We start from the raw sequence: 23,561 nt of genomic DNA on the forward strand, positions 1-23,561 counted from the left end.
GTGCACCAGATTCATATAAAGTGTTTCCCCACTTTTGGCTCGGCTCACTAAAAAGAGCCGGCTCTTTCGGCTCCCAATTGGCTCCTCAGTTTTTTTGTTGCTTAAATTAATTACCGACCAAAAATAATGTAAAATTATGTGTAAAATGAATTACTAATGTAAAAAAATATACAGAAGATCAAATATTTATTATTTATATGACTTTATTTATATTCTTCTGAACATATTCAACATGGAGTACAACATGGAGTGCTACAAAAAATAAATTACAAAGTACAAAAACAAAGACCCATCTCAAAACAAGGTCAACAAAAAGTTCCAATCTCTGTGTATATTTATAAGCTTTTAACTATTTACAGTAAAACGACATAAGTAAGCTTTGATTACCACACAACAAATCATAAATTACATTTTGATATTGGATATTTTAACCTTGTACAGTCTACACGCTGCCTTTGAACTATCAAATAAGTTGAAACGAGTCCAAATTTCACTGCGTTTCCCTCTCCATTTTCTCACCTTTCCACTTTCCACCGTGTTGTTGTTTTTTCTCTGCAGCGCTATCGAGCTCTCTCTCGTCTCTCCTGTTCGTGTGGTGCTGTGAATGTCTCTAACTCCTCCCCCTTCTCTTCACTGCAGCGTGTGTGTGTGTAACCCTCCCCTCCCTCTTCTACCACGGATCTTGACCAACACGTGCGGCTTTAACTGAAAAGGGGAAAAAAAACAGGAGAAAAAAAAGTCGGCTCCTATTATGAGCGGCTCCCTATGAGGAGGCGGCTCCTGTCGTTCACTTCAAAGAGCCGTTTCGTTCGCGAACGACACATCACTAGTTTTAAAGGCCAACTTAACTTCCGTGTTCACAAGCCAAGAAGTGGCCCGTTAAATGTTTCTTCTTCAATTTTCTGTTCTTGATGAAAGCATTTCAATTATTTAGATAGCAATGGCGGTATTAACCGCTGCGTCTTTCCTCTTTTGCCTGCTGTCCATCCGCGTCACCGTAGCGAAATACGAACCCAACTGGGAATCCATCGACTCGAGGCCACTGCCGGAGTGGTACGATCAGGCCAAGTTCGGCATCTTCATCCACTGGGGGGTCTTCTCCGTGCCCAGCTTCGGCAGCGAGTGGTTTTGGTGAGAATTCTATCGCCTATTCTTTAAAGTTACACTGAGATCGAAATCAAAGTCCAAAAGTAAAACGACTCACCTTTTCACGATGGCGAGGGCACGTGATGCAAGAGCAATGCTCATGCTGGCACCTAGTGGCGTTTTTCTTGTCTCGCAGGTGGTACTGGCAGGGGCAAAAGCGGGAGCCGTATGTCACCTTCATGCACAAGAATTATCCGCCGGACTTTAAGTATCAAGACTTTGCACCCCATTTCACTGCCGAGTTCTTCGACGCCAAAGAATGGATGGACATGTTTGCCGCATCGGGAGCAAAGTACATCGTGCTGACCACAAAACATCACGAAGGTCAAGCATAGTGTTTTGAGCCATCACAAATCCAAACACTGATAAACGCAGGCTGTGGATAAAGCTTAGCTGTTATCCTTAAAAATCAGTTTGAATCGGTCTAAAAGCATAACACATAAATACAGGCTCCGGATAAAACTGTGTGTTCATCTGCATAGTCCGTTCAATCCATAAAAAAATCTGGACACATGTACCCATCCATCCATCCATTCAATGTTAGCTGGCTTGCCAACATGCTATGCTTACCAATTTAAGTTGTCAATCATCCCCAGGTTTCACGCTGTGGGGCTCCGAGACCTCGTGGAACTGGAACGCAGTGGACTTGGGCCCCAAGCGCGACCTGGTAGCGGAGGTGGCGAGCGCCGTGCGCGCTCACAGTGACCTGCGCCTGGGCCTGTACCACTCGCTTTTCGAGTGGTTTCATCCAATGTTCCTGCAGGATGCCGCTAACCACTTCGCCACCAACCGCTTTGCCGTCGCCAAGAGTCTGCCCGAACTTTACGAGCTGGTGCTGACGTACAAGCCTGACGTGCTGTGGTCGGATGGAGACGGGAATGCGCCAGACAAGTACTGGAACAGCACCGGGTTCCTAGCCTGGCTCTACAATGACAGGTAAACATAAGTCATCCTTTATCGTCTTTTTTTTTTTTAATGACGTAGTTGCGTAAATACTCAAAACTGCTAATGTGCAAATAATTTGCATAATACGAATGTTTAAAAAAAAAAAAAGGGTGATGCAGCGAAGATGCAAAAAGTGAAGGACGACATAGCCAGCAATGATTATTCCAAATTTTCCATCACATTTCCAAATGAGTGACGACCCTCTCCTCACATTTCTCAACTGATGCAAACCATTCACACTTCAAAGAGTTAATTCAAGACAGACAGTGTATGTATATTCTTATCATTCCCAATATTAACACACTTTTACAATAAGATTACCAATTTAAGAGACATTTCATATATGTACCTTCTCCTTTCAGAGCTCTTGACTGTTTCAGAAAATTTGACAAAAAAACTCGACTAAAATTGTACAAAAATAAGTTTAAAAACTAACAGTTTTATAAAATGGAAAGCAAATACATTTGACTTGAATACCACTGAACTTTACTTAGAAGTGATTCATTTTTGTACCACTAGAGGGAGCCCGGGTAACGCTATTGGTACGAGTACCACACATAGCGATTGACTCCTCTCTGCGTTGTTTTTTGTTTTGTTTTTTTTGGATTTTATTTTAAATTTTTTGACCCGCAGTCCAGTGCGGGACACGGTGGTGACAAACGACCGATGGGGCTTGGGCTCCATCTGCAAACATGGCGGCTATTACACTTGTGCCGACCGCTACCAGCCGGGTCACCTGCTGCCGCACAAGTGGGAGAACTGCATGACCATTGACACCAAGTCATGGGGCTACAGGCGCAACGCCCCGCTCGCCGACTACCTCACCATCGAGGAGATTGTGCAGGTGAATATGTCAGAGGAAATCACGACAAGTGTGTCTTCTGAAGGTGATGACTAAAATAGGCCTAAAATGAAATGGCTGCTTTGAAACGTGTCTTTTTGCCAGTGGTTTTTTTGTGGGCTTACTCATAATGGACATTACTACCTAATTTCATGTTGTTTAGGGAAACTAGCTTCTGGGGGTAAATGGGGATTTTTTTTTTTTTTTTTGTGGGTCTACTATGGATAGACCAAATTCAATGTGACCATGTACAGTAAATTGGCAGCAGGGGTTACATTTTCAAGACATTTGGTCAAGATCTTAAAATGGGTGCTTTGCTTTAAAATGGCAGACTTCCTGTGTGTGAAACCAATTTTCCGATACGATAGCAATCAGCCTAAGCACTTTGGCCAGTTTGTGTTGTTAGTGATGACCGAACCTTTACTGTGTCTCTTTTTCCAGACGTTGGTGGAGACCGTGTCCTGCGGCGGCAACCTGCTGATGAACGTGGGCCCCACGGCGGACGGGAGGATCGCGCCCATCTTTGAGGAGCGCCTGCGCCAGATTGGTGGATGGCTTCGGGTGAATGGCGAGGGGGTCTACAACAGCAGCGCCTGGCGGGCTCAGAAGGACACCGTCACATCCGCCGTCTGGTACACGTCCAGACCGCGGCAGAACGCGGTCTTTGCCTTTTTCCTCGTGTGGCCGACTGACGGAATTTTACTCCTCGGCGAACCTGAGCTCGCACCTGGACAAACTCAGGTAAGATTTATTAGGTACACCTCCGTCATGCTAAGTTTACGACAGAGGAATTAGGAACAACAGAGTCCATGACGCGATGCATCATGAGGCTTGCAAATTGAATTTGTCCCAGCTGTCTTCAAGCAGCAGGTGGGCTACACCCTGAACTGGTCGCCAGCCAATCGCAAGGCACACATAGACGAGCGACCATTCGCACTCACAATCACATCTCGGGACAATTTTGAGTGTTCCATGAACCTGCCATGCACATTTTTGGAATGTGGGAGGAAACCAGAGTACCCGGAGAACACCCACGCAGGCACGGAGAAAACGTACAAACTCCACATAGGAAGGCCGGAGCCGGAATCGAACCCCGCACCTCTACGCCGTGAGGTCGGCGTGGTAACCAGTCGTCCGCGGTGCCGCCCCACTCTGAGAATCACTTTCACATCATCCAACAAGTTTTCTCTGTCATTCCTGATTTTACGGGAAGGGCTGTGCATCAAGCGGCCAGCTTTTGTTAGGCTGGCCGTCCCGGTGGGCGTCTTGTGTTCAAAGAATTCCGTCATCCACGCCCACCCGCCGCCACCTGCTGGCAACTCGTGCTCACGCTGCCTCTTTGCTGACTCATTAAGATGCCTTCTCGGATTGCGCTTGTAGTTTTCTGGGAAGTGGGGCCACTCGCATTGATTTTTGTTGCCTGACAGTCGGTAATCCTGTTTAAAAATGTGCTCTGTGTTTTTGTTCTGGGTAAAAAAAACAACAACAAACAAACAAAAACAGCAAAGCCAGGTGGTGCTCGTGGGTCACGGCCCTGTGAAGTGGGAGCCTGCAAAGCCCAGCGGTATCCGGGTCTTCCTACCTCAGCTGTCCATCAGCCAGATGCCATGCCAGTGGGCCTGGACCCTCAGACTGACCGGTGCCAAGTGAACAAGAAGAAGAAGATGACGCCGACTAATTTTGGATGCACTGAAATGAATTGAAACTGTGAGCACAAGGAGCTGAAAAGGCGACTTGATGTAATGCTATAATTTGTGTGTTACCTCTTTAATTAAAAATACATTTTTGTCCGAGTTCAGTATTTGTGTATATATTTTTTATACTTATATATAAATAAGTTTATTATTTATATATAATTTATTATTTATTATACTTTTTTCCAAAGTATATATGAAAAAAAAAATCATTCACTTTAACTTTTTAAATCCCCATCATAACCGATGAATTTGTAAATCGGAAAGTCTTTGCTGTTTCCAGAAGACACGCTCAGTACAAAATAAATATTCGGACTTTAATATAAACAAATGTCAAAATATCGTCTGTCTCAAAAAGAATGTTTTTTTTCTTGTAAATAGACAACTTTTGGATCATAATATCACGACTCGTAAATCAGTCATTTTTCTCCCTCAAAATCTGAAAATTTTTCAAAAAATCTTATTCTTGTCATCTTCTGACGTTAATCCAGAAAATACGACTTTGTCTAAAAACAACCTTTTTTCATGGCAAGTATTAATTTTTAATGAAAAATATTGTTTCGTTCTCATAAAAAATGTATCTTAATCTCGAAAATCTCAAATATTTCATGAGGCTAGACTAAAACTATAATCCCAAAATACAAGTGTTGGTGTTAAAAGAATCTGAATTGATCTTTGAATTGTGAAAACAATGTAGTCTTTATCTTCCAAATATGCAATCCACCTGTTGATGAACTGAACCCTTAATTCATAAATATGACTAAATCTATTATCATACTACATATGATATGTTTGCTTTCAAAACTTAGCTTGTAGCAGACGTGTGCACATTCTGAGCATGACGTCTCTGACCCACTGGTGAAAGGACACTTTGATCCTCTCCTCTTTCATCTAGAACTGCTTCAGACAAAGTGTATGCAGAAAAATGGTGAAGATTGCACGACTGTCTGTGTCCTATGTGTTGTGTTGTGTTATTTTTGTTATTTTGACTTCAAAATGGCGCCGCGAGAGTGGCTGCCTTTCCAGCAGCTCCTATATTTTGTTGTTCTACTTCTTTCCCTTTCGTAACTTTGCTGCTGTGAATTGGGAATTTCTCCATTGCGAGACTAATAAAGGTTTTCTTATCTTATCTTATATTATTATTATTGAATCAAATGTTTTCGAGCTGTTTTTGGCGTCCTCTGGTGGCGCTTGGCTGCACTGCACACCGGAGGAGGCATAAGGACACGGTCCAAGCTCATCTCGGACGACTCCGGATAGAAAGCGACAGCCCCCCCCCCCCCCCCCCAGACACCATCCTTCCTCACCCCGCCCCCAACGATTCGTACATCTGTCCATCCAGGGGTCCAATGAAGCTATCAAGGTACCGACTAATACCTGGTAAGCCTCCGCCGCCTTCCATCGCCCCATTCAGTTTTTTTATTTTTTATTTTTGGCGCATCGCTTTTTCCGAGTCGAATTTAGGCTGCGCGTGGTGGAGTAGTAGGTGTGTGTGTGTGTGGGGGGGGGGGGGTCTTAAATAAGGAGGGGGTTGTGGCTGATGTTTGTCACCTGAGATAGTGACTCCAGTGCGGGGGGCGAGCGGGGGGAGGGGGGTTGTGTGTGTGTGCTCCCTCCCCGCTGCCGCACGCTTTTGAACATGGGGGAGGTCCCTGTTCTGCAAATGTTCCATGACATGCAGATGGGGGGGCGACCAAGGGGGTTCTCGGGTCCATGCATTCCCCCCCCCCAACCCCCCACCACCACAACAACAACACGCGCGCGCGCGCATGCATTTACGGTGAGCCGGATATCCCCATATAGGCAGGCAGGCGCGTGACAGCTGATCCGACAACACGAAGTCATGTCTAGTTTTACAATGCCATAGACACACCGAAACGCGGCCCAATAGGTAACTGTGCCGAAATAAGTTGTAACAGGAAATGTTAACATAACATAACACGAAGAACTCAATTGTATTGAAACATTTTGTATTTTTGTAGTTGTATTTTCAAAATGGTATTGGGATGGTACAAGATGAAAAAAAATCACGATTGAGATTTTCAATTTTTTTTTTGCATTACATCATGATTTTATTTTCACGTTAAAACATTTGTATTCGTTCCTCTTTTTCAAGAGTCAAAAACTGTAGCAGATATAGCATTAGTCTTTATTTTTAAAGTCATATTCAGAATAAAATGTAGAAGATCACTTAATATGCTGTTTTTTAAAATAATGTAAACAGAGTATTTATTCTCTTTATAACCTTTCTATCTCTATGGTCTTTTATGATAATAAATAGTAATAAATGAACAAAAATAAACAGTAACATACAATACATGACCGTGCTCTATTTAGAATGTATTTACCCCTCTTAATATATATTTTACTATACTATTTGGAATATCACTTTGGAATAGTAACAAGTACATCCCTCTGGTACCATTGCTAATTTTCTCAATCATGTCATTTCATGTTCTATTATTCTTTTGTATTTTTCTGTTTTAAGGTTGTATTCAAACAAACGAACAATGGAATCAACGATCCTAATTTAAAATTGGATTTGACTGCCGCTTTAACATCTATATTTAAGATGATGCCTTTTTCTCCCTTTTTTCCTTCCAACATTTGCTGGTAATTAGACATACCGACAGGAAGCGGGGGCCATTGTGGCAGACTCTGTTGCCATGGCGACGCAGCACTAGGTGTCAAGCTTATTTTCTGATTTTAAAGAGACGGCGGTGGAAGGATGAAGATGAATGATGTGTGATGTGTGCGAGTGGCCTGGGAGAAACGTCAAACCTTCCATTCATAACCCCCCCATCCCCATCATTCACTGTGTTGTCATCTGCTCATTTGAGGGAGGGGGAGGGGGGGCATGAAATCCCGCTCAGCTGTTCCGAGCAAGTGCGCATCTGCCTGAGAGGGAGCATTTGTATTTCTAGACGACAAGTGGGTCGACCTTGACTGTATTAGCCATTTTAGCCCCCCCCCCCACTTGACCCTTCCTCATCCATCCTATGCTGCATAATGCAAGCGAGTTCCAACTTGTTCTACGCTCGATGACTAAGAATAGCGCCCTGAGGGGCTCCTCTTGCAATACACGCTCTTGGCATTCACAGGCTCGTTAGGCCACCTCGCTGAGGGGAGCAGCGGCTATCCCATAGTTGCAACCCCCCCCCGGCCATGAAATTTGGTCAACATGACTATCGGGAGTAAACCCACCAAAAAAAGTCGCGGGAAATCGGCCATTTTGTTGAAGCCGCCATTTTGTTTCAGTGCACCCTATAGATTCTACCGTTTTCCCGAAGCCCGTTTCCTTGAGCGACATCACATTTCGTAGACCCACAAAAACGTTTCAAGACTCCATGCTGGACAGGACACAGTGAGTCTGCCATTTTGGTTTGGAGTGGCCAACTGATTTTGGTTCCATGTCGCACATTTTCACGGGTCCTTCAAAAACAAGCTGCCGCTCGAGATTTTTCTCCGATTGCTACCCGATTTGTACCATGTGTACTTGGCAGATGGATGACTGTCACGTGAAGAATTTGAGTGTCCGACACCGCTTGTGGGCGAAGCTTGAAGATTCACCAAAACTGAACTAAGTCTTGGGTGCTCACAATGTTCTAACTTTCTATATGCACGCCAAACGAATCGATGTTATCTGGGGGGAAATATTGCCTGTGTAATAAGAAGGGTTGAGGATTGAAGAGGCTGGCACGCATACGCAGGATGCGGCGTGCAGCTGCACATCATCTGGCGGCATTGTCCCCCGCACGGCTCGTCACGACGTCGACGGTTCTCCTCCTGTGTGAATGGAGGCCGAGGATGTCGTGACGGGAAGCTCCGAGCATCTCACAAAAGAGCCTCCAGGCTTCTTTTTTTTTCTCTTTTCTCCCATTCTCCCACTTCCTCCTCGTCATACGCCAACCGAATTGCACCTTTTGAAGGGTGGTTCTCGGTTCTTGATGAATGAAGAGCAGCTTTTGACAATGCTCATGACATCTGACTAACCCCCACCCCCCGCTCCCGCCCGCCTCCCTTCCCTCGCGCTTCTCCTCCTACCCAGCCTGAGTGAGCAGCCAGAGCTGGAAAGGAAAAGCGCCCTGAAACGTGGGCCGTTGTGTAATCCCTCCAAGGGCCCCTTTGCTATTTTTGTACCCGGGTCTGCACGTCATGCTTGGGTATTTTCTCTGGTGACTGGCTCGCATCAATAGAACGCTCCAAATGTGCGCCGCTCCTGCCGCCACTCCGGACTGATGGGACGTTTACCTTGGCGTTTTTTCCCCTTATCCCGCTGGAGGCAGAATGGACGGTGCAGGATGAGGAATGAGGATGCGGGACGTGGAAGGAGAGGAGGGGGCTGAAATGTCAGGTTTGTATGAGGATCATGCGGAGCTGCATGCGTGTGAATGTCGTTGTGATATTTATGGATGCTCGTGTTTAAAGGGACGGATGTCCCCCCCCCCCCCCCCACCTGCGCCTCACACCGCTGCTGTGTCATGCATTTGTTGCACAGGTGCAACACGACGACATGCGTCTGTGTCTTTGTGCGCGCGCGTCGAAACATGGGATTAATCTGGCGTACGCCGCAGTTGTCTTTTCTGGACCTCAGTGGGATGGAAACTAAGCAATGAGGTCAGATCGACCTTGAGGAGGGATCCTTCAACGTCCCCCCCCCCAACCCCCAAGCATACCCCTCCACCCCAAAATGTATTAAGCTGGTTTTACCACCGCACGGGCACCGAATCGGCTCAACTCGTTCGACTTAAGTTAGGGGCACGTATTGCTGCACGGCTTCGCATCGGTTTGGTAATGCCACAAGAATGAAAAGTTGAAAAAAAAATCTCACCATATTGAACGCATCAAGTCACGGTCTCGGTAAACGACATGAAAAATGCCACAGACGTCAGATTCAGCTGAGCTAAATTCTGCTTGGAAAACTGGAAAAACAACTCGCGCCCGACACACAGGTTGGATAACGCTTCAAGAATGGGAAGTTGCAAAAAAGAGTCAAACTGAAGACAAAAACAGCTGCATTGAACGCATCACTTGGTCCCGAACCGCAAGCTATGCTGAGGGGAAATTGCTAAATCTTAAAAAAAAAAAAACGTATGAAGTTGCACTTACGAGAAACTGAAAACTCCCCCACGCCGAATGCATCTTTCAGATCGAGTCACATCGCGGGGTAACCACAATGGACACATCAGCAGCATCAATCCAAGAATTGGATCTGGGACCGGAATCTGTGGGAAACCTGTTGCGCTAAACACATCAGAAATCATGTTAACGTGAAACTTTGTAAAACAAACGTCACGTTAAATGCACGCAAGTGATCGAGCTCCATGAATGGGAAGTTGCGAAAAAAAGTATCACACTGAAGCCCGAACGAATGGAAAACCGCGACAAACCCACCGAATGCATTTTGCCGCGCTCGCCAGATCAAGCTACTGTATGCTAACAGGAAACTGAGAAAACGTGCCACAATGAACACATCGGTTGGATTGACTGAAGCGAATGCGTGGGCTAATCCTCCCGTCAAGCTGCGCTCAAAGAAAACCGAGGCATACGCATCACGTGAGTCAGATAAAGCTATGCTAACAGGCAACTGCAAAACAGCTGCCGCGTTGAGCGCACTGGATGAATAAAGTCAACAGTTGGACTGAGGCATAAAAACGGGTGCATCGGAAAACTCGCCACGTCGAACACAGCGGTCGAAACTGCGAAATATAAAATGGCACATTGAACGCATCGGTCCAAGTGAATTATGCTAAGGACCGCATCTCACTGAGCGGCGCGCGTTAGCGAGCGTTTGCGCATGGCCCGGATGTTGATTTTTTTGACGTCAGGGTGCGTTCAAGCTCGCCAATGACTTCGAAGACGTTCGTCAGACGTGCGGCAATTGTTTTAACGGTAACAAACGGTTTTCTTGAAAAACCGTTTGTTACCGTTAAAACCGTCTGCTGAACGTCGTAGCGACCATTTGCGACCTTGAATAAACATTTACGAAAAATACAACTCGGAAAAAATACTCGCAAACCTGGGCCGCTCAGTAGCATCCAGGCTTAAAGGACACTTAAAAACATGTCACTTAAAAGCATTCTTCTGTTTAAGCCAAACTAAATGATAAAACGAGGGGGGGGGGGCGGGGGCTGTAATGATTTATTTCTAAAGTGGAAGTAAAGCGACGTGAACAAGAAAGCAAAGCGCCACAGCCAAATGAAGCCAGTGACAAGGCAACAGGCCAAGCTAGCATGAGCACGTTTAAAGCCCAGTAGGTAGCGTGTGCTAGAAAAGTGCCTTTAGTTCCCCCAACCACTCAAATCTGCCCCCCACCGCCTTTCGCCTCCCTTCCTCTCCTCGGTTATTTTCACGCGACGGTCCGCATGCGGCGAGTCACCTTGGATTCGCATCCTCGGCGAATCGCGCTGGGCCGAGTGCGTCCGCGGAGCGCCAACAAAGAGATGAAAAAAAAATACATAGAGAGAAAGGATGTCCTAATTAGGGGGGGGGGAACTCGGAGGGTTTGAACCAGATAATCTTACATAACCTCGTTAAGGGAGGACACAGCATTTGATACGGAGAGGATGAAGACGAGGAGGTGGAGGAGGATGTGCCCTGCGGGGTTAAAGCTAAACCAATTCCCAGAATCCATGAGGGGATGGATGGCGTTTCTTTGGCGAGCGTGAGACGTGAGGGAATACGAGGTGATGCCGATGCTCCTGCACGTCTCTTCCCTTTTACTGCCACGGCACTGAAACCAATGGCTCAGTGTTGCATGCATGGCGGGATTTAAGAGGGGCGGCTCGGTGGACTCGAGGGCGTCACGTCTGCCTCACGCTTAGGAGGTTTTGCTTCCAAATCTTTTTTGGGGGGGGGATCTTCCAATGTTTTTTTTTTTACGGTACTCCGGCTTCCTCTCACATTCCATCAACATATATGTTAGCTTAATGTCAGACTCGAAATCGTCCATCGGTGTGACGAGTCGTTTGTGTGTGCTCCGCGATTTGCCTGGCGACCAGTCCGGGGTGTACAATCACCTCTCGGCCAAAGTCGGCTGGCACTGGCTCCAGCTCAACTGTCACGCAAATGAGGAGGGGGGAGGGGGGGGGTTGTCCCTTCAAGTCTTCACTTTAGCAGGTTCTGTGGGGTTTAAGTCAGACACCTTCCACTTCGTACTCCCGATGAATTGTCTTGTTGTGGTGGCAGTGTGCTTGGTGTCATTCCGGTGGGGGGGGGGTCCTCTTTATGACCGAGTTCCCATGGCCTTGATATAACCCGGCGAACACGTCAGCCGGATCAAAACACGCTTCCAGAGAAACACTTTCAAGACTAAACAACAGTAGCAAGCTAATGGGGAGCATTTTGTGCTAGCTACTTTATCATCATTTAAACAAGGGGGGGCTGTGTGGTTTGGAGGGACTGAAATTGAAATGACCCCACAACATGAAATAATTGAAAACATTTGGATGAGTGTCTGACCGCAAAAGAAAGGGGCTATCTCACCCCAACCCTCCGAAAGTATGCCATCAAAAGTCTCCCGTAACTTCAAGAATAATCCCACTGGTCAGACAGTCAAAAGGAACCACCGACACTTTGACAGACAACATCTGCACGACAATTTCACACCAATATGGTACATTAAAAAAAAAAACTTTTATGACTGAAATTTGAGATTTTGTTGAAAGTGGTCGTGGCAAAAGATTGGATTTAGATTTCATCAATGGGGGGAATTTAGGCTCCTGCCAGGGTAAAATGGCAGGCGCGCCGTGCGGGTCATAAGAAAATTGAATTTTTTTGGAGCATTTGTTTTATAAAGCACCGTTGCTCTATATGCAATCGAATTTATGTGCCAGATGTTCGCTTTTAAGAGGCGTGGCCTTAGCGAGTGACATCAGGAGAGTGAGTGGCCGGTTAGTCTGAGTGTGAGCATCCGGGCGTGATTTGTTGCTACAGCAGCTCTTTACGAGTGTTGTCATTTTGTATTTGAGTGGTTGACTATTAATGTCACTCCACAAATAAATCACAAAAAGCTCCCTCGAAATTCCAATTTGAGCTCGCAACACAAAGCAAAAAGTCCACCGAGCGATGACTCGTAATTACAAAATCTTGTCGGTTGGAGCCCTCATCATTTTGTGACCATTGACGTGTGTGTGTGTGGAGGGGGGGTGGGGGGGGGGATATTTCTGGCAAGGGTGCCGAATTTTCAGTGTTCATGCTCATTAATCTCCATTGAATCCCCACTTTCTGTTTGCTTCATTTGCAGATGAGCCGTAGCACGTGCACATCAACATCACTACCGACACCTAAGAAATATTAGCCCCCAAGAAACGATCGCGACGTCGGATTAATGGAGTCACTCCAAACTGCCACGGGCTCTCCGGAAGGTCATGACAGAGATGTCGCACCCAAAAAACGCACACCCGAGGCAGCCAAGATAAGTAGGAGTCCATCGGTGGAAACGGAGGGCAAAGGGTGGCGCCAGCACCTGCAAGAGGGCCCGGCCAGAGACGCACGCGCTTCCAAAAAAGTGCCCGAATCCTTGGAGGATTCCATCTCCCAAATTCAAGACGCGGAAGCGTCCTTGTTTTCACTCCAGGCCGCTAAAGCGGCCGGCAGACCGAAGAAGTCCACAAGCTCACCGGAACGACAGGGTTGCTATTCGGGGATGGAGCTGCAGTCGGATACCGGCGGTAAGTCCGAACCGAAAGCGCAGAAGACTGGAAAGTACGTTTGCGATTACTGTGGAAGGGCGTGCGCCAAACCCAGCGTGCTGAAGAAACACATCCGCTCGCACACCGGGGAGCGGCCCTACCCGTGCGTCCCCTGCGGCTTCTCCTTCAAAACCAAGAGCAATTTGTACAAACACCGAAAGTCCCACGCCCACTCGGTCAAGGCCGGAACGTCGCCGTTCTCTCAGAATGTCAACGCCGAGCAGGGCTCTTTCGAAGGCGAAGGCGAGTTGTTCTCCGACGCCGAGCAGAGCACGGACACCGACGAGGACGCCTTCAATGACCCGCTGCTGCTGCTGGACTCCCCGGCGGAGGTTTCGGATCACACGGCCGTCAAAGTGCTCAACCTCATTTCTCACAAAAAGGCATCGGCGACCCCGACGTGGACTCAGGACGGCTCGGAAACGACCGCCTCACCCGTCGAGGCTCACCGTGCGATTCAAACGCGCACAATTAAACAACGGCTCGCGCTCCGGCTGTCGGAAAAAAGGAGCGGCGACTCGGAACACAATCTGTCCCTTCCGAGTCAGTCGAGCAAAGGCAGCACCGATTCGGGCTACTTTTCCCGATCGGAAAGCGCCGAGCATCAGACCGGTCCCCCGAACGCCAATGCCAAGTCCTACCAGGAAATTATGTTTGGCAAATGTTACAGGCCCAGCCCCAAGCAGACCACGGCGTACGTTTCCGGCGAGGCGGGCGGATGCTCGGAGAAAGGAGTTTCTCGTGTTTTCACCCAGGAAAAAGACACGGTCGAGTCCATTAAAATAAATACAAAGTCCTTCACGAGGGACGAGGTGAAAGAAGCGCAGTTTGACGGCGGCTGCGACGCGGGAACCCTCCTCAGGAGCAACTCCATGCCCGCGTCGTCGGCCGTCAGCCTGAGCGCGCCGCAGGCGCTGCGGGGCAGCCGCTCGTTCGACGAGAGAACGGGCAACGCCGGCATGAGGAGACTCCGCCGGCAAGCCGCTTTTGAGCTGCCGTCGAACGAGGGCCACGCGGAAAGCGACGGCCGCGGGAAAGCCAGCGACGCGTCGCTCGCCGGGCCGGAAGCGGACAATTATCCGCCGAGCGGGAACCTGCAGAGGCACGCCTCGGAATTAGCCACGCGCAAACGCCGGAAAGAAAAACGGGACGAGGAGGATCCGCCGCCTCGGTACGAGGTGCGTCGCGAACAGTGCGAAGAAATGATGTTTGACCCCGGGAAGGATTACGAGCCGAAGGTAGTCAGCCACAGGGCGCTCGGCGTCGCCGAAGGACGTTTGAGTACGCGGCCGGACGGCGTCGACATGGACGTATCGGTCAGCCCTGAAACGCGCGGCCGAAAAACATTAGGGAACGTCATTTCGGTTATCCAGCACACCAAGTTCATCAACCGGCCTCACGCCGAGCCGTCCGATTGCTTCAAGGGTCTCGGGCAGAGGCGGGAGGCCTTTGCCTCGTTTCGGCCCACGGCGGAGTCGTTTGAGACGGACGGAGGCGACGGCGTCTTGAGGCGGTCCTTTCAGCCGGCCGCCAAATTGCTGCGGCAGCCCAACATTCAAGTGCCGGAGATCAGGGTCACCGTGGAGCCCGACAGTCCCGAAAAAGCTGCCGACGCGCCGGCCAAGGAGCCGGAGAAGCACGCGGAAGAGTTTCAGTGGCCGCGGCGGAGCGAAACTTTAGCCCAGTTTCCTCCCGAAAAACTGCCCCCGAAGAAGAAAAGGTTGCGGCTGGCCGACACGGAGCGCTCCTCGGGGGAGTCCAGTTTCGAGTCGGCCTGTGCCGGTCTCTCGCGAAGCCCCAGTCAGGACAGCAACTTATCTTACGGCTCTGCCTTCTCCTTTGACAGGGACGAGAGCCCGAAGCCGCTTTCGCCGGCCAGACAAGACGAAGTCGGCAAGCCTCTGGAGCGCTTAGCCGTGCCGGGAAGCGGCCGCTCGCTCTCGGTTCTCCACCATCGGCAGCAGCACGAAATGAGACGCTCCTCCTCGGAGCAGGCGCCTTGCAACTTGCGCAAGGAGCTCCCAGAGGCGCGCAGCGTATCCTTTGACTACGGGAGCCTGGATCCCGCATCCAAAGTTCGACCGGGGGACCCGGCGAAGGAGAGGCGGCGGGGCAACTTGGTGCGGCAGGAGTCGCTGAGCATGGACGCCGAGGCCTCGCACGTGCGCGCCTTTTCGTCGTCACCGCCCGTCTTCTCGAGTGGGAACACGCCGCCCCGCCCTCCGCATCCCGGCTTGTCAATCCCCGTCCGGATCCAAACTCACGTGCCGAGCTACGGCCACCTCACGTACACGTCCGTCTCGCGGATCGTCGAGGATTACTACGACAGGGTTAGCCTGGCGTTACCTCCCGCTCAAAATCCAGCCGCCGCTCACGCGGTCTCGATGGAAGTCCTGGACCTGTCCTCGGCCAAGCTCAAAACCGGCATCCCCCTCTCCCTCACCTCCCGCACCATCTCCACCACCAACGCGTCCAGCGGCGGAGCCAACAAACGCATGCTCTCGCCCGCCGGCAGCCTCGACCTCTTTATGGAAGTCAAGCAGCAGAAGCGCGTGAAGGAGGAGAGGATGTTTGGGCAAATCGTGGAGGAGCTGAGCGCGGTGGAGCTGGGCGAGTGCCACCCGGAGGACGACTCGCACGGGAGAAAGTTTTGTGTGGAGTCCGCTATGGAGAGCGGCTCGCCCGCGTATCCGAAAGAAACGGGCACGGAGAGACGTGCGCAGATGGACGCGGTGGCGCGGCCGCTCTTTGGCCAGGACGTTCTGGTCTCGGAAGCCGAGCGCCGGGGGACGCCGTCTCCCTTTCCGAGTCTTCGTACGGCGACGGGTGTGAGCTGGTGTTATCTCAGCTACACCAAGCCGAGCTGCTCGCACGACGACGAGGGCGCCGCGCCCTATTCCGTCTACGCCACCTGGCACGTTAGCTCCCGCAATCCCAATCCGCCAGAACTGAGCACCAGCGCCGCGCTGGCCCTGCTCCACTCGCGACAGAAGGGAGGCAAGTTGATCTACTCGATGGCTGCCATGTGTCAGCCCGACAATGGGAAACTGGTTTCATCCCTTGTCCTGTGGCGGCAGACGGTGGAACAGGTGAGGAGGTTCAACGAAAGCCCCGCTTGCTTCGTACGCCGGGGCTTTGCCCGTGTGAGTGGCACGAGTCAGATCATTACCGTCAGTGCAGTTGCACAATCCAAGCCTCAACAATATATATATATATATATATATCTATATATATATATATAGATATAGATATATATCAAAGATAAGCTACTACTATTTAATCAACAAATATTTCGTTTTTTAATGTCTAACTTAATAACATGATAAGCTGGCGACTGTAGTAACCGCTGTCCCTTAAAGGGTTAAAAATATGCCAACAAATCTGCTGCTCAGGGTCCTCGTTAGCAATAAATTCAAATTTATATTGTTATGTATTTTTAAGATTTGAACATCAATTTCTTTAATTTTTAATATAAAAAAAATTATTAAATTTTTAATATTTGAACACAATCCCTCGGAATGTAATATATTACATTTTTTCTCCGTGTATTTTTGCATCATTAAAAAAACAACACCATTTTTGTATATTCCTCAATATTATTCCTGCAATGTTGTATTTTTTTCCCCCAATATTTCTACTTTTCATCAAATATTTTTGTTCAATATTTTGTATATATTTTACAATGTTTTTCACGTTTTTTTTAAGATAGCCTTAAGTGTTTTTCAGTCAAATGTTTGCTGTCCAACTCACTTAACAACCACATTAGCATCGCTTCGGAATTGACGAGGGCACGTTCCGACGTTCGTACAAAATTTGTGAAAACGGAGACGAGCTAACAAGCCACCAGAGCTACTTGGAAATCACAATGTCCCACACAGAGCTCCACAGGCCTAAAAAAAAGACTCTAGGACCCCCCCCCCCCAAAAAAAGTGCGGGTTATTCCCAGCTGTGGAAGCGCACCTCAGTGTTTGCCAACCACGCCGTGTGAGAGGCAACAGTGACCGGGCGAGTCACGTTACACATCCAGCGTGTTAACAATACGTTTGCTGGTCCGAATCAGCTGCAGAGGAAACCGGAGCCCAAAGAGACGGACGTCAACCCGGGCAAGAAGGCGAAAGACACCAGCTTCAGACTGAAGGCTGCCAAAGAAGAGTGGAAGGAGAGGGAGGCGTCAAATACCCAAACAGCTCCCACGCGCATCAAGATCTTCGAGGGAGGGTCAGTCAAAGCAGCCCGCCGGGGGGAGCTTTGTCAACCGTCTCCGAGTATTTGGGACTCACTATTTTCTCGTGCGCTCAGGTATAAATCCAACGAGGACTACGTGTACGTCCGAGGCCGCGGGCGGGGCAAATACATTTGCGAGGAGTGCGGCATCCGCTGCAAGAAGCCCAGCATGCTCAAGAAACACATTCGGACCCACACGGATGTGAGGCCTTACGTCTGCAAGGTCTGCAACTTTGCCTTCAAAACGAAAGGTGAGTGGATGAGGAAATCTGAGGAGAAAGTCAAAGTTTCATGCACGCGCGAACCCACAAAATCAACATCGGGTGTCGGAAAGGCGACAGAGATGCGCTTGTTCCCTCCACTTTTTGCGGATCATAACATTCTTCAATCCGCGGTTAAGCTAAAGACTTGTGAGACTAAAATTAAAAATGCAAAAAAAATTAAGAACTCCTTGTGGAAACTGTGAGCTTGTTGCCATGACGACCGTTTTTCTACTTCCATACTTCTGGTCGGGAGTTCTTCTTCCATTTAGAATACAAAGAACAACAAGTTATCCGGAAAGTAGTCCAAAAAGTAGTCCAAAAAAAAAAAAGTGCTTGAAAATCACGATGTGGAAACGCAGCAGCAGCGGAACACCGCCGGGTCTATTTTGAGCTTCGGCGGGATCAGCTGATTTGTTCAGTCATGTAATTTCTCTTTCTGCGGAGTGCTCGTTTGCTCACACGGGCCAAAATTGAGGTCAATCCCTTCTCTCTCTCTTTTTCTTTCTCTTTAAAAAAAAAAATCAAATAAAACAAACAAAAGGTAACCTGACAAAGCACATGAAGTCGAAGGCGCATATGAAGAAATGTCTCGAGCTGGGCGTGTCGGTGAGCATGGATGAGACGGAGATACAGGAACACGGTAAGAATACGTGCATCAACCGGATTTCCCTCTCCCCAGCCACTTCTTCGAGGTCTTCGCGGCGGATCCCGAGGCGTTCCCAGGCCAGCTGGGTGACATCGTCTCTCCAGCGTGTCCTGGGTCATTCTCGGGGTCTCCTCTTGGTGGGACATGCCCGGAACCTCACCAGGGAGGCTTTTAGGAGGCATCCTAATCAGATGCCCGAGCCACCTCATCTGGCTCCTCTACATGTGGAGGAGAAGCGGCTCGACTCTGAGCCCCTCCCGGATGACCGAGCTTCTCACCTTATCTCTAAGGGAGAGCCCGGACACCCTGCGGAGGAAACTCATTTCGGCCGCTAGTATCCAGGATCTCGTTCTTACGACCCATAGCTTGCGACCTTAGGCGGTTTAAAAAAATGAAATGTAGCACTAAAATTTTCCCAACCCTATCACGGAGTACAAACGACATCAATGCCATTGATTGCCCGACATTCGTGTTACAAAACCAACCAAAAAAATAATAATAGCATCCACCCCGTCAGCTAAAGCAATGATTTTTTTTTTTTGTTTGTTTTTGAAAGTAGACGAGGCGCCACAAGAATCCAAGGCAGAGGTGGCGGCCAAACATCAGTTCTCCGACGCCGAATATTCGGACGGTATGGACGAAGACGCGGACGACGTCGACGAAGACGACGACGAGGACGACGACTACGAGGGCGACTCCACGCCCAAACTACGTTCCAGGAGCACCAGTCCGCAGCCGGGCGGCGCCATCGCGTCCCTGCCGGTCACCGTCACCGTTTCCGGCAGGTGGCCGGGCTCGGACCAGAGAGACAAGACCGCGGAGGATGACTCGCTGAGCGTTCTGTCCCCGGAACAAGCCGGCTTCCTCTTCGATCCTTATTCGTCGTGTCTCCTCTCGCCCGGCTGGGAGTCCCCCATCAGGGAACTGTCTCCCTCCCGTCTGCGATACCCGTCCCCGCGGCGTGAGCTCTCGCCGCGGGGTCGTTGCTCCCCCAGATGGGACGCCTCCCCGCTGAGGCCCGCGTCGCCCGGATTCTCGCCCATTCAGCACCTCTCTCCTCCTGTGGCGCCGGAGCGACCCGCGTCGCCCGGGGCGGAGTTGGCCGGGAAGCGGGAGTCTGCGGTGCGGGGCAGACAGCGGGTCGTGCTGAGGGCCGTTTCGCCGCGCCGGGGCGGATCCCATCAGCAGCGCGGCTGCAGCGACAAGAGCAGACAGCAGCACCCCAAGATGGACGTGGCTCAGCAACAAGGAGCCTTTGAGATGGAACTGGTACATAGCACTTTTTTTTTCAAGTCGTTAGCGCTTCGACCTCACAGTGTGGAGTTCGTGGGCTCGATCCCGGACTTTGCATGTTCTCCTCGAGCCTACGTGGCTTTTCTCCGGGTACTCCGGTTTCCTCCCACATTCCGAAAACATGCATGGCAGACTGATGAAACACTCTAAATAGTCCCTAGGTGTGAGTGTGAGCGCGGATGGTTGTTTGTCTCTGTCCACCCTGCGATTGGCTGGCAACCGGTTCAGGGTGTCCCTCGCCTACTGCCCGAAGACAGCTGGGATAGGCTCCGGCACCCCCCGCGACCCTTGTGAGGATAAAGCGGATCGGAAAATGAATGAATGAATGAATATTTAACATATAGCAGTCCGGTGATCAAGTGGGTAGCACAGAGGTGCAGAGGCACCGGGTTCAATTCCAGCTCCGGCCTCCCTGTGTGGAGTTTTCATGTTCTCCCCGGGCCTGCGTGGGTTTTCTCCGGGTACTCCGGTTTCCTCCCACATTCCAAAAAATGCATGGCAGGCTGATCGAACCCCGAGTCTCAAAGTGCTCAGATAATAGGTCAAGGTCAAGGTCATCTTTATTGTCAACTACCCCCAAATTCGGAACATTCGGCACTCGTCAATGTCCTTGACGAGTGTCACCGCTCCCCTCATTTATGAGCTCTCCGTGAACCAAACTTGACCACACGTGCCTGGTGAGTTTTGTTGTCCCAACGCGTTTTGTGTCTCGCAGGAGCAGAGGAGCATCTCCAGCCTTCCCGTGGCCACCGGTGGACCCCCGCAGAATCTCCTGAGCCACCTCCCTCTCCACTCTCAGCAGCAGTCCATCAGCTTGCTCCCCCTCCTTCCCGTCGGAGGAGCCCTCCTCCGGGCGTCGGCGCCTTCCCCCGCGTCCTCCGACGTGCCGCCGAGCCCACCCACCTCCGAAATGGCGCAAGAGGAACGGGGAAGCCCGGATCGGGGCATCAGGGACGGCGGCCAGGAGGAGAACGTCCAAACGTGCTTGAAAGCCATCGCCTCCCTCAAGATCAACACGGAGGACCCGCATTAGAGACTTTGGGCCGCCACCCAACTTTGGCAATATGACGACAAAGCTTCTCGGCGGCAAGGAGTCCTGCTCTTCTCTTCGGACTGCCTCGCTCACAATCAAAACGACGGGACCCTTAATAGATAAGCACCTTCATCCTGGGTGACCTTGGGTCACCAGCCGCTTTATGGGGTCCCGACTGAGGCAATATCGCTTCTCGGCTTCTTTCGGACTGGATGAGCAAACGATTATGAACTATTCTTAATTATCATTGGGTGCAGGTGCAATATGAAGATATCTACTGTATAATGCTAATATGCCTTTTGTCTGACATAGCAGTTTGCATACGATTGCACATAAATTATATTTATAGATAACTGTACACCCCCCCACCCTTTTATGTATTACACTCCCTCCTCCTTAGATGCGGTGTATTTTAACGTATGTGTACTTTACAAATAGACTGTTGTTCCATGTACTCATATCGAGGTGTGATACAGTAGTGCAGTACTTATCTATATTTAAAATAAAGGTGGGAAGGGGGGGTCATATTTTGATGCTTCTTGCGCGACGAGGGTCTGTGCCTTTATTTCGCTTGGGAAGATGTTTCAAACGGTCGAGGAAAAGAGCTTTGCCACCTTGATTCATCTTTTTTTTTTTTAAAAAAGGACAAACAACAAGCTTTCCTTTTTTCTTCATGTTGTGGTTTTTAACTTGCATGAGATTTACTATTGCACAAACATGACAGGAAGTCAACATGTAATTACTGTAAGATGTATTTATATATTAGGACGTAAGCACCTATTGATACTGGTAAATATTTGACTACTATTTATATATGGTGTGCGCATATATATATTATATATATATATATATATATATATATATATAGATATATATGTATGTACTTATTATGCAGCAGTGATGCAAGTTATGCAGTGAGCCACCATGCTGGTGTTGCTTTTGATATCTTTTTTGCTCTCTTTCCTCTCCTGTATCGACCGTTGCCGTGTTCCCACAATGCACTTTGTCACGTTTTGACGTCGGGAATGAAGGACGTGGGGAAACGTTTTGTTTCCCGGCGCTTTTTTGAAACATTCCATTTTTTTTTTTTAAATATAACGCCGTCAAGAGAATTGTGCACATTGTCGCAGGTCATGTTAAGGGATGGGCATTAAAACGTTAGAATTGATCGTTGAGGATTATGTCAAAATGTACCATCTAAAATTCACAGATATTTCAGAATTTATGAAAAAAAAAAGAACATTGTTTTCCAAAGTTGACGTGACTTGATCATTGTGAATTCTGTCAAATTAAATTTGTGCCACAATTTATAAACTATTATCATTAATTATATCGCAAAAAGATTTTTAAAAACAACCTGTTGATTCATTTGTCATCGTTTTTGTTGACCGGGTATATTAAGAAAACGACATTTCTGTCCAAGGTTACTTTATTTATTCTTTAAAATTGTATTACTTGACATGCAATATTAACATTGAACGACGAACTTGGAAAAATTCAGTGAAAGTGATGACTTGCTAATGCTAATTCTGTTGCATTCCAATTTGTCTCATCTAAAATTCATGAAAATATTTTCAATCAAGATCAATGGAATTTCATTGGCAGGCAATGTTTTTGTTCTTCTTCATGTTCTTCAAATATTAAAAAAATTATTTTGGAATTTTCTAACGACGCCAACCACCTGACATGGTACCGTATTATTGGATCAAAGACATCTCGTCAAATGCCCATCCCTACTTTCCATGGCGCGTGCTGACGACATTTCCTGGAAAATGGAAGCGATGGTTCGCCGAACGCTTCATCTTTTTTTGTAAATACATGGATTTTTTGCGCAGCGTCGCAACTTTTTAACGTGGCTTGTTTGTATTGATAAAACGCCGGCGACGCGGTGGAGCTTTTTATTGAACTGTCGTCGCGTGTGCGTACGAAGGGATTTGACGAATTGCGTCCATGTTTACATAAAATCACATTTAAAGGTGCACTGCTTTAATGACGCGTCTTGCAGATTTGGATCACTTTTTTTTTAATTTGTTTGTTTTTTTTTGTCAAAATGAGTCGCTGATCCGATGTTGAAGGGAAAAGCCCCGCTGTGTATCCAGATTGTGTTTTTTTTATGATGTATTCATGAATATATAGAGATACATATAACCATAGTGTGTATATATATATATATATACATATATATATATATATAAAATACTGAAGTGCATTGTGCCTCTCATGTGTTGAAGAGGACAAATCATTTACCTCTCAGCTGAGATTTATTGAGGACAACCCCCCCCACCCCCCCAGTAGCCAATCCATCGTTTGACTTGTGGGGATGGCGTGCCTGCGATGCTTTTGAGGTGTTGTGGCGCTGTGGGAGGGGCCGAGGGATTCGATGATTATCATTTGGTGCTCAGATTCAATTCGGAATTGTTTTGAGAGAATATACTTCTAACCCAGGAATGTGTGTGTCTGTGGCAATTTATTTGACGCTTTGTGCCAACCCCTGGAGGAGGAGGATGAGGAGGAGCAGGGATGAAAATGACTTCTTCATTCGCGACGTCGCGCTGGAAGGCTTGTGAAAATTCCTGATTGAAGGTGTGGTGCAAATGATGTCACCTCAGAACGTATCGCTTCGGGTAGCGATGGGCAACGTACGCTGGTGGGGCTCACATTGTTCATGGGAGGCCCAGGACCACGCACTTGCTAACCAGATGTATGACCAAAAAAAAAAAAAGCCATTTTAAATGTGTGAATAATACATGCTCTTAAAACGGCTCGCCCAACGACAAAATAAG

At 48.5% G+C, this 23,561-nt stretch overlaps 3 protein-coding genes across 5 annotated transcripts in view; 2 read left to right on the forward strand and 1 right to left on the reverse strand.

The window, feature by feature from the left end:
* Positions 1 to 185: 185 nt before the first annotated feature.
* The window catches only part of dusp23b (dual specificity phosphatase 23b), a 47,793-nt gene continuing 24,417 nt past the window's right edge, over positions 186 to 23,561 (reverse strand). Inside the window, exons 4-7 of the transcript XR_015102609.1 lie at positions 3,351 to 9,870; positions 1,717 to 2,070; positions 1,205 to 1,288; positions 186 to 1,147 (exon numbers count right to left, since the gene is read on the reverse strand). The gene's annotated coding sequence lies outside the window, so the exon portion shown is untranslated. The remainder of the gene's footprint in view (positions 1,148 to 1,204; positions 1,289 to 1,716; positions 2,071 to 3,350; positions 9,871 to 23,561) is intronic.
* On the forward strand, positions 941 to 4,725 carry fuca2 (alpha-L-fucosidase 2). The gene is made up of 6 exons (XM_086126553.1): positions 941 to 1,131; positions 1,283 to 1,470; positions 1,743 to 2,082; positions 2,725 to 2,935; positions 3,374 to 3,673; positions 4,436 to 4,725. The coding sequence occupies exons 1-6, from the start codon at positions 941 to 943 to the stop codon at positions 4,580 to 4,582; spliced, it is 1,377 nt and encodes a 458-aa protein (XP_085982679.1). The 3' UTR covers positions 4,583 to 4,725.
* On the forward strand, positions 8,835 to 23,226 carry hivep2b (HIVEP zinc finger 2b). Of its 3 annotated transcripts, XM_086126547.1 has the most exons (7): positions 8,835 to 8,980; positions 12,872 to 16,408; positions 17,380 to 17,537; positions 17,619 to 17,794; positions 18,348 to 18,446; positions 19,012 to 19,721; positions 20,461 to 23,226. In XM_086126547.1, the coding sequence occupies exons 2-7, from the start codon at positions 12,956 to 12,958 to the stop codon at positions 20,776 to 20,778; spliced, it is 4,914 nt and encodes a 1,637-aa protein (XP_085982673.1). In that variant the 5' UTR covers positions 8,835 to 8,980; positions 12,872 to 12,955; the 3' UTR covers positions 20,779 to 23,226. The 3 variants fall into 3 exon arrangements, with proteins under 3 accessions (XP_085982673.1, XP_085982672.1, XP_085982674.1); XM_086126546.1 differs by having other exon boundaries at positions 17,380 to 17,794; XM_086126548.1 differs by lacking the exons at positions 19,012 to 19,721; positions 20,461 to 23,226 and adding an exon at positions 18,486 to 18,627 and having other exon boundaries at positions 17,380 to 17,794; positions 18,348 to 18,412.

Source organism: Hippocampus guttulatus, chromosome 13 (assembly GCF_054856545.1).
Source record: "Hippocampus guttulatus isolate MCC_2025c chromosome 13, RoL_Hgut_1.0, whole genome shotgun sequence".
Classification (NCBI taxonomy): domain Eukaryota; kingdom Metazoa; phylum Chordata; class Actinopteri; order Syngnathiformes; family Syngnathidae; genus Hippocampus; species Hippocampus guttulatus.